The following is a 10,451-nucleotide window of genomic DNA, read 5'->3' on the forward strand; positions in this document are numbered from 1 at the left end:
TGGTAGGAAGTAGTGAGTATCGACATGTCCTAATGTAGTACTTTATTCACATGGTTAACGGCATGAGGAATTTTTTCTGTTGCCCAAGCTCATCTTACAGAGTTTTAACTGACTGAGATTGTCCGATTTCAGCAGAATGGGATAGGCTTACAGTGTACACCTAATTGATTTTTGGTGGTTTTGAATCAAGGTTGGCTGACTTCCAAGTTCACAACACTGACCAATCTTAGCCACTTGATAAACGTTTAGGAAAACATTTTACGAAACAGCTTGAAAGAAATGCGCTTTACTGGGCACTACTGTTTTTGCGGGCGCATTAGCATTACTAATTGACCAACGATATAAAAACTTGTTATACTTGCGGGACAAAGGGCTTGTTATTTGCAGTTGATTTAAGTTTAAATCAATCAGCGCAATTGTGTTCAATTTAGCTTAGATTAGTTCACTTCAAATTAATTAATTAGCATTTTAGACTCTGCCAAAACCCAAAAGTACTTGCAGACAAATGTGTCGTGTTCACTTACAAGTTACAATTGAGCCCTTTTTTTTTTTCTTTTTTTTTTTTTTTTTTTGCAAAAACAAAGCCGTTTGTTTGTTTAAAAAGTGACTTTAGAAATCAAATATTCTCTCCTAGTCTGAGTGTTGGTTCCTCTTTCCATTTTCATGCTAGTCAGGTATTGGTTCCTCTTTCCTTTTTTGGTAAGTTTTGTATGGTCCAAATTCAATTCCATGTGGGGTAGGGTGTTTTGTGTGGTCCAAAATCATTTCCTTAATTTTGATGCCCAAAAGAAAGAAAACCAACACTCAGATTAGGAGGGAGTAAGTCGCTACTTGGAATAACGGGACACTTGTCAATGCTACAAGTCTGCAACCAGATTGTCCCATGCATTTGTAGCTTTTCTATCAAAAAATCACCTTCTCAAAGGGTGAAGTGGACACAAGACAACCTCAAAAAATCTAAAACAGGTATAAACTCTCAAGTATCAAAAATCACAAAATGTTTCCGTGGCATGTACTCCAACTCAAGGAACATGCCCTTTCCACTTTCTAGTTTCTACTACCATCCCCAAATTTCTCTACCTTTTTTTTTTGTGACGAGGGAATCCATAATCGTTACTTTCGGTACACCAGGTAGATCCTCGGGCATATATAGTAACCTGCAAACCAAGTATAACAAGTAAACTTCCCGATAAATACTCGACAAAATTGCTCTTTGACAGGCTTGAACCTATCTCCCGGAAATTTCTCTACTTTTTGTCATCTTATTAATTACACCTATTAAATTGTCTTCAGTAACCCGAAGGAGATTGCCCCCGCTGTCGGTAGGGGATACTCTTGGTCAACACCAAACAAATTAATTAAACACAAATTCTCATTATAGACGGGAGATATCCGTCTATAGTTATAGACGGACCAAATATCCATCCACTTTAAGCCTAAGACAAGCAACAAGTTGCATGGTGGAGCCTAAAAATATCACCATTTTAAGCATATTTGACCTGTTTTTCACTTTAAACATATATATCCGTCTGTACTAAGACTAATTGTTAATTAATTGATATCAATTGTTAACTCCTATCTTAATTAGCGTATGGCAGCACTTCAGATTCAACTCCCTTCACCAGATCACCACAAGTTATAAAATAAGACTTCTAAAGACGGTCTTATTTTATAAGACGATCTTACACAATAATTACCACAATATAACCAACCCCCTTTCTTTCAATTCTGTTGGTCAGTTTGTTCAACTGTTGTATTGACTCGTCAATACTAGAAATTACAAAGGTTGAATGCAAAGAAAATAAGAAATGTATTCTTCCATGGCAGCAGTCCTCACTCATGGACCCTTTGTAGCTCCACATTCAATATTACCAACTACCCATGTCTCCATTTCTCCTCTACTCAAGCTTTCAAACAACTCTAATGCCTGCTTTATTCCCTTTTCCTGCAAAAGGCCTCTTTTTTCTTCTTCTCATTTTCCCAACTACTCACATTTCCGGTATCTCTCGCTTTCTTTTTCTTTGTTTTTCTGTTCTACTAACATTTTTACTCATGTATGTATATATGTATGCAGTGGGGTATAAAAGTTTTAGTTAAAATTTCCGAATTTTTTTCGAGTTTACCTTACGTCCTTACTGCATTACTTGTTTCGCCCCTTACCTAGAAATCCTGACTCCGCCAATGTATGTTAATTATTTGTATGTATGTCTGTATGATTGGATGGTTTTGCAAAGGTACCTTGATGAGTAAGGGTAATGGGATGATTGTTGAATTTGGGGTTGGCTAACATGGACATGAAGTTGTTTAAATAGCAGCAGGAATGGAAAAAGGTGAGTGATTTGAGGACAAATTGAGAGGGTAAGAAAAGAAGAAGGATATAGAAAGCTAAGGGAATAAAAAACAAGTGTGATTGAGGAAAACTATATAGTTATCTCATCTATTTTATTGACTCACTATTTTCATCGCTTTTTATTTTGTGAAGTAATAGCCGATTGATGCAATTCTCAACGCAATTTTCATCATGTTTTTGAGCGTATGTGTAAGGTTGTATATATTTGACACCCTTGTCCTCAAATAGGTAGGTTCCTTTGAGGCAACAGAGTTATGTTGTTTGTCATTTGTTGTCAGAATTAGGCGGTTTATTATGTGGTGTAGCTCAATAGGTTGCTGAAAATGTACTAATATAGTGTAGCTGGGTTTTGTGCTTATCATCTGGTTATATGTCCAGTCGGCCATTTTAGCTATGTGCTCGGTTAAGAGTAATCTCTTAGTTTTCCTTCATGTTGTCGTTTGATACTGTGACATGTGACTTTCTTAGGGTTTAGTGTAATTGCTGGCTGTTTATTGTGTTGTTTTACTTTAAAAGTGATTTAATAAGGAAGAAAGTTACTTATGCTTGATGGAACATATTGACATGGTTTTACTATACCGTTTTCCTGTCACATGTAAATGCTGGTGTTGTAGTGAAGCCATATGAAGCTGCATTGTATCACTCAAATTCGATACTTTAAGGAAATTAGAAAGTACTGTCAGTAGAAATATAGTTAGAAACTTTCTTAATCTGATTACATACTATTTCCTTTTCAGTGTCACTATCCCCTCGACTGTTATATTGTATGATTATGATATTTCGTATCTTGGTTGATGTAAATAGGATCAGAAGCTTTCAATCACAAGACGGCAGAGCTGATGATTCTGCAAACTCTAATGATTCCTTGAATGAAGTTGATAGAGTGAATGAGTTGCTAAAGGACCAAAAGCTAGAAAATGACGGCAAAGACAATTATTTTGTGGCAAAATTAGCAATTGGCCTGGGAGTGGCTGCAACTGTAACTTTCCTGTCTATTACTCTCAAGCAGCAAGATGTTGGATCGTCCCTTGGAATTGGAATCCAGCGTCTAGCTGACGTGTCATCTTCTTCCAGCTCGGCAGCACCTGTTGGCTTCTCGTTCAAAGCGTTTGGTCACAGAGTTGTACTTCCAGAATATGCTCCAGGGTGTGTATTACGATCCTTAATCTATATGTATATTGTTCGGTCAAACACTGTATGCTTTAGTTTCATCAGTTTGCTTTTAGGGGAACGGAGTATAGTATTTTCCTGACCATGTTATCAAGCTTCAATTCTTCAGTAAGGATGAATATGTCATAGAACCAATAATTAGTACATGTATTGTTGCATCACTATAATCGTCAAGAATGGCATTAACAACTATTCCCTTTGTCCCTGTAAAAGTTTACCTATGCTATCGTAGCCCATCGTCTCAACTGCTAGCTTACCTTGCCTTTTTAGGCGTTTTTGGTGTGGGGGATAATGAATGTGAGACTCTGTATCCCACTTGCAGTTGTCTACATAAAAAAAAAAAAAAAAAAAAAAAAAAAAAACTGATTTAAAGCAACTGTGACTATCTGCAGAGATAGAGGCAGGATATTTGTTCGACGTTGTTCTAATTGTTATGTTAAGTAGACATAACGTTTGATCTTCAATATCGCATTGTGCAGGTGGGTCTATTTTTGGTTGCTTATGGCTGCTGGATGCGGGCTGTTTATCAGTGAAGAGGCCTTAAATATATGGGTCTGTCCTTTTTGCCGGTATTTCTGTTTTACAAACTAAGAATTTGACATACCACGATCATCATCATATTCATGTACTCTCCCCATTCACTTAAATTCACTACACTTGTTTTTGAGCCAAAGTTTTAGGAGATGGAATACATATATGTGAGAATAATGGAAAAAATATAGTGAATTAATTTAAATGTCGCGCAAAGGAAAATGTAGTGAACTCAATTCAATAGAGGGAGTAGTACATACCTTCATTTGAGAGCTTGCTGACATTCTTACAATAGGTTGGCATAACCTTAGCCCGGAAACTTTGCTTGGATGGGACATGGCAATCTTTTGCTGAATCATTCTCCAGAAGTGGCCCATACATTATATCTACCGTCTTGTGGGTTTACTGGTAACTGACTTTCTATCTCTTTCTTATGCTTATAACTGTAGTCATCATATTGCCAAGAGAGATTTACCTGTTTGAATGAACCTTACAAGTTCTAAAATTTTTCAGGGGAGTTTGCATCAGTGACATGATACCGTTTTATGTCGGGAAGCTTTTCAGGCAGTCAGGAGCTTCTGATGATGTGTGTTCAAAGGTTTGCTTGGTCTTCTTGACATTATGCTTCATTGCCGAACATTGTGCTACTTGCTTCCTAGCTCTTTCATACTCCCTCCTTTCATTTGGATTCGCTACATTCATTTTCCTTTTTGAGTCATTCGCACCAATTTACTAGATTTCCACATTTAGGTAAATTTCGAAATCCAGTGTCCATCCACCTGCTCACACTATCCACCCACTTGACATATATACCCTTCACACTTCTCCCTTAAAACTCGTTCTAGTAAATGTAGTGAATCCAAAAGAATGGAGTGGGTGTTTCTTTATGTTTGTAATTCTTATAGATGCCCTGTTTATATATGCAGTTAGGAATAGGTAGAGAGAAGCTGGTGAAGATTACACGTGCTGTTCAAAAATATGGCAATCTCAGTGGTTTTGGTAATTTCGCTGGGACTTACCGATAACTTTATTCCTCTTTGTTTACAGTTGTTTTCTTCCTGAAATGGGACCTCTTCGTCCTCCGGTTTTTGCTTTGGTACATTTGTTTTTACAGTATGTGTTATGAAGCTTACTTGGACTGTTTGAGATAACTATACATGACTAATGCTTTTTTCGACAGTTTAACTTAGTCTTTGATGGTTGTGTCTCCATCCTTCTCTGTAGAAATCTCGTCTCTCATTATCTAGTCTTACTTTTCAATATGTAAGTCTATGTTTGACATGCTTTCATACAGTTGAGCGCTTCTCTCTTGGAGTGAGGAATCCAACGGCATTTCTTGCTGGAGCCATGGTTAGTACCGTCCTTTGTCAAATGTCAATCTTAGCTTTAACTTCTCGTTTTCATTTTCAAACATAGTGGTTGAAGCTGACCGCAGAAACTCATATGGAACTGTTATATACTAATATACATATAACAATCTCATTTCGTGTTATAATTGGTACTCCCTCCGTCCCGGTCAATTGTTGTCCTTCGGTTTTGGCACAAATACCAAGGAAAGAAGAGATGGCCAATTACTAAATGACATGTGGACGAATTTGAATGTGAATGATCAAATTCATTCTTAAAATATAAAGGACAACAATTGACTGAAACACCCAAAATGGAATAAGACAACAAATGACTGAGACAGAGGGAGTACTTCATAATTGTGTAAGTGACTTGTTGAGTTCATGCAAGAACAATATTACGGGAGACTAATTAGGTATTTGTGGTTCTTTGCACATAGTCCTAGTGTCGGGGCCCATGATAGTTTCTTGATCTTCAGTTGTCATTTTTTGCTGAGGACGATGTTGTAAATACAGGGGGTTTCTCCTGAGTGTTTCTTTGCTGGTGTTTGCTGTGGTGGTCTTGTCACTTTACCTATTCAGGTTAGTGTTGTTGGCTTGACTGGTGTTTATAAATCAGAGAATACCTGCATTGACTATAAATACTTCCTGAATTGGTAAGGTTTATCTTGTGTGGATTTTGATTTTGGTGGTTGCAGCTGGCTATTGGATTTTTATTACGAGAACGCCCTTTGTTTGCTGTTGCAACTGTTGCTTCTGTAGTGGTAAGTGATTTTCCAGTAATGGCAAATTTACTTAGGTCTCGTGTAAGGATGATAATACATTCAGACCAGAGTCACCAGACCCGTTGTTGACTCATCGGATTGAATCTAATTTAAGGTCAAGACTCAAGATCACGTGTCTAGGTCTAATGAGACCTGGTCTAGATTTGCTTCATTGCCATCTTTAGTCGTCTCATACTCTCATTGTGTGTAGTTTTTTTTTTTTTTTTTTGACCCATCTCTATTGCTCCATTCAGGGCATTTGGACCATATTTCCATACGCGGTGGCTGCTTCAACGGCATTATTCTTCTATTTGCGACAAAGATATTCTTCGACATAAACGTACAGCATCGGCCCCATACATTTTACTATTCTTCACATTGTAGAGCACCGAGATTCACTCACTTTAAACCTACCAATGCCTAGTGTCGGTGGTAATTTCAATGGCATAGGTTTGATAGTAGCGGAGTCATTCTTAGTGTAGATAGTAATTCTATCCTTTCTTGAATTGCCATCCTGCTCTCCCTACCTTATTTAGTTGTATCGCCACAGATGAAATATATTCTTCCACAAGAAACAGTTGGATTGATTATATCATTTGAGTATATTGATCTTTGTTCTCGCTTTTTATAGAAACCCAAGTTTCACGGTGTTCCGTCATTTCTGCATATTTTTATTTCGCAGTGTAAAACAGGATGATGTTGTAGACAATATATGGAAGCAGTTTACTTTTCTCTTTAAAAACGACACAGGCTGATGTTATAGAGAGTGATACCATCTGAAGCATTAAGCATAGGAAAAACTAAAAGATACTCCTCTTTTTCGGTGTTAGCTGCAGGGCAAGCCAGTACAATATATTGGGGAGGGGGATTCGAACACGTGACCATTGTCATGATACATCCGTTTAAGTTCTTAACTACTAGGCTAAAACCTTCTCGGTGAGGGTATGTTGATTGATGCGAGTTCTGAATCTCAGCTGCTGCAATCAACCACTGCAGACTGCAAAATGTTAAGTTGTTGACATTCGGCTGTAGAGGTTTTTTTCGTTCGTTCCTGGTGTTCTGTTATGAGTATGTTGATCAATGTAATTTAATCGACAACAATATCATCATTACAGATCAGTATAAGATTCTGGCCAATTGGCTTTGGTCAAAGTTGTCGCATTAAAAATTAATCATCACAGACTCTTGATCAGTTTACTTCAGATTTCAGTTTTTCGGTTTCAGGTTGACAGTAACACAATAGAATTTAGAGCAACAGAACCAAATTTAGGAAGTCGTCGAAGCCCTGAAAGTCGATACCACAAAATAGGGTGTAAAATTCACCTAGAACATTTAGTAACCGAGCACAACAAATAAAAGCAGATTCAAATGATATCTGACAAAGTAGAAAATCAAAAAACACAACTCTGAAGTACATAAGATTAACTGAAATGGTGTCTATCCTTCTCAAAACGGCACGCATAGATCATCAATACTTGACAGCAGCAAGAATGTCCAACTGAGATCCAAGCTTCTCTTCAGCAACCTTCTCGGCCTTAACCCTCAGTCTAGCGAGTTGCTTCTTCCTCTCATAGGCAACCTTTGATCTCTCCTTTCGCTTCTCTTCCAGCTCCTGTTTACCAAAAACAGCATTGTCAGGGCTGTCTAAGTTACGACACTACCAAAACACACTAACACAAAATCTTTGCTTGGAATCAGAATACTATTATGCTAGAACACCAAAACACGTATTGGTCCAATACAATTGTGCTTCCAAGTTATGCGGTGGAACATTTTTAGCCGTAGATGTAGACAAATGGCCAGGATCTCAGCAAATCTACACCGTAGAGTTTTGAAGGAACTCTAGAGGATCACAACACAACTCAGCTAGCAAGAAATAACATCTAATCTAAAAAATTAAGGCAGATGTAGACAAATGGCCAGGATCTCAGCAACTCTAGACGGTAGAGTTTTGAAAGAACTCAAAAGGATCATGACAATACGACTACTCAGCTAGCCAGAACTAGCAGCATCATCAATAAAAGCTAGCAATAAACAAAATTTCATAACAAGGCACAACAACACAAGTTAGATTGGCAAGGACAGAACATTTAGCCAAGGATAAAGTTGAGACACATTGCGAAAACAATAAATACATAATCAAAGAAACAAACAATCAAGAATATAGGTTACAAATACCTTGATGGTATCATAGTGGTTCCAGCCGACTTCCTTGGAAAGACGGCCTAGCAAGCAGTACTTGTGTCCCTTCTGGAGCCTCAACACCCTGCATCAATCCCAGAAAACCGATCATTCAATCAGAAAAATAGACAGTTACTGGACAAGTGAACAGATTAGTTCGTCAATGATCAGCTCTGTTAAATGAGAGAAAAAGAGAGAGGTCGAGAAGGAACTCACTTAAGAGCATCAGGAACAACCATCCTCTTGACCTTGTCATAAGGTGGAGGAACACCCTCGTAAACCTTCAACCTAGCCAAAGCAGCAGCTCCTCTCTTGGTCTTGTGTGGAATCATCCTACATACAATCAACCACATTGCACACCCACAAACTCAGACAACCAATTAAAACAACCCTAAACCAAAACCCAACAAGTCGATCAAATCAACCGCACACTCGCAAAGACCAATTCAAAACAACCACAGTGGCAGATAAAACATACCCAATAAAAACAAACTACTCTGTATATCATTAGTGACAGATTGTAACACATAAACACAACACAATCTTCTCATACAAGAGATGATAACCAGCACAATGAAATGTACTCCTTCCGTCTCAATGATTTGTTTACCTTCAATATTCTTTGTGAGGGATACTTTAATCAAAGGTAAACAAATGATTGGGACAGATGAAGGAACATATTTATCCAATATCCAATTCTCTTCTTCTAATGAAAAATACTCGCAACACAATGAAATGTACTCCATCCGTCTCAATGATTTGTTTACCTTTAATATTCTGTGGGGGGGGCTTTAATCAAATGTAAACCAATGATTGAGACAGATGAAGGAACACGTTTATCCAATACCAAATTCTCTTCTTCTGATGAAAAATACTCAATCATTTGATCATTTGTTTACATTTTATTAAAAGATAGATCCTTGGACAGAGTTAATAGAAATTAAGAGCGAATATAGAGATGAACAATTACAGACCCATAACACCAAATCTCTCCAGCATTTCATATACAAAACATAAAACCCAACACAATTACATTCACACAAAAGCATCACTAAATCTCATACTCCATTCGTTCACTCAAATTTCATACGTTTGTTCAATATATTCGAGACGTATTTTAATCAAACATATAAAATTGGACTACCCACAAAATATACTCAATAACCCATTACGAAAATGAAACAAAACAAGGTAACGATAAGACGGTCTTAAACAAGAATTTGAATACGTACCCACGAACAGTTCTCCAGAAGATCTTAGAAGGAGCACGGAAATGAATAGGACCATGAGAAGGTTTAGTATTCATACGTTTACGAAGAAAACGAAGATACTTCATTTTTTGACGAACAAGACCACCTGAAAGTGCAATCTCTTCACATCTGACAACAACTACTTTCTGTCCAGAAAGAAGTTCCTTAGCAACAATGGAGGCCGTGCGTCCTAACATGTGGTGTCGTGCATCTATCACTACCCTTTTCGACATTACTCCTGATCCTGACACCATTTTTGATTGATGCTGGAGGTTTACCAAGCTCTGCGGCTGTTTTGTGTTGGAAGGGAAAAGGGAAATGAATGAAGGAGTGAATAAATGAGGGGAGATTTCTAGGGTTTATTGGTTTGATGGACGGATCAATGGGTTATGTGGGTTTTTGTTTGGCCCATGTTATTTAGTTAGGTATTTTGGGTTCTTTTAGAATCGATAATTATCGTGTGAGATCGGTTTATTTATTGATTTAGGCCTGATAAAACTGACTTGATCTGTATCCGGATTTCAACCAAAGTAAGGCTTGAATAGACTCGTACCATAAAATAATGACACAACCTGAGCTGAATCATATGTTTATCGTCGCGTGCTAACCAATATCCTTAAATGATCCAAAATAATTCAACCTAATCCTTTTAAACCAGAAATGATTAGTAACAAACTCAATTGACTTGTTTGCCAAGTTTGTTATCATATCACAAGCTTAAAACATGGATATCTTAGAAGGATGACAGACTTTCTGAAGCGTCGTGATAAAGTAATGCACGTAAAATAAACTAATACATTTGGAGTTATTGTTATTGGGCTAGTCTGACTTACAAGTGATCGTGGGTAGGGCACGCGTG

General features: G+C 37.5%; 2 protein-coding genes across 2 annotated transcripts; one reads left to right on the plus strand and one right to left on the minus strand.

Moving 5' to 3' along the window:
* The first annotated feature begins 1,711 nt into the window (after positions 1-1,711).
* Positions 1,712-6,874, plus strand: LOC141590931 (uncharacterized). The gene is made up of 10 exons (XM_074411438.1): positions 1,712-1,999; positions 3,155-3,496; positions 4,000-4,072; positions 4,347-4,459; positions 4,565-4,649; positions 4,978-5,050; positions 5,346-5,401; positions 5,914-5,979; positions 6,096-6,161; positions 6,416-6,874. Exons 1-10 carry the CDS (start codon positions 1,809-1,811, stop codon positions 6,497-6,499), a joined length of 1,149 nt encoding a protein of 382 aa, XP_074267539.1. The 5' UTR covers positions 1,712-1,808; the 3' UTR covers positions 6,500-6,874.
* A 532-nt stretch (positions 6,875-7,406) lies between these two features.
* LOC141591880 (large ribosomal subunit protein uL13w-like) lies at positions 7,407-9,953 on the minus strand. The gene is made up of 4 exons (XM_074412368.1): positions 9,575-9,953; positions 8,559-8,675; positions 8,340-8,427; positions 7,407-7,773 (listed from the first exon to the last, which is right to left on the minus strand). Exons 1-4 carry the CDS (start codon positions 9,844-9,846, stop codon positions 7,630-7,632), a joined length of 621 nt encoding a protein of 206 aa, XP_074268469.1. The 5' UTR covers positions 9,847-9,953; the 3' UTR covers positions 7,407-7,629.
* Positions 9,954-10,451: the final 498 nt, after the last annotated feature.

This window comes from Silene latifolia, chromosome 7, assembly GCF_048544455.1.
Source record: "Silene latifolia isolate original U9 population chromosome 7, ASM4854445v1, whole genome shotgun sequence".
In the NCBI taxonomy this organism is placed as follows: domain Eukaryota; kingdom Viridiplantae; phylum Streptophyta; class Magnoliopsida; order Caryophyllales; family Caryophyllaceae; genus Silene; species Silene latifolia.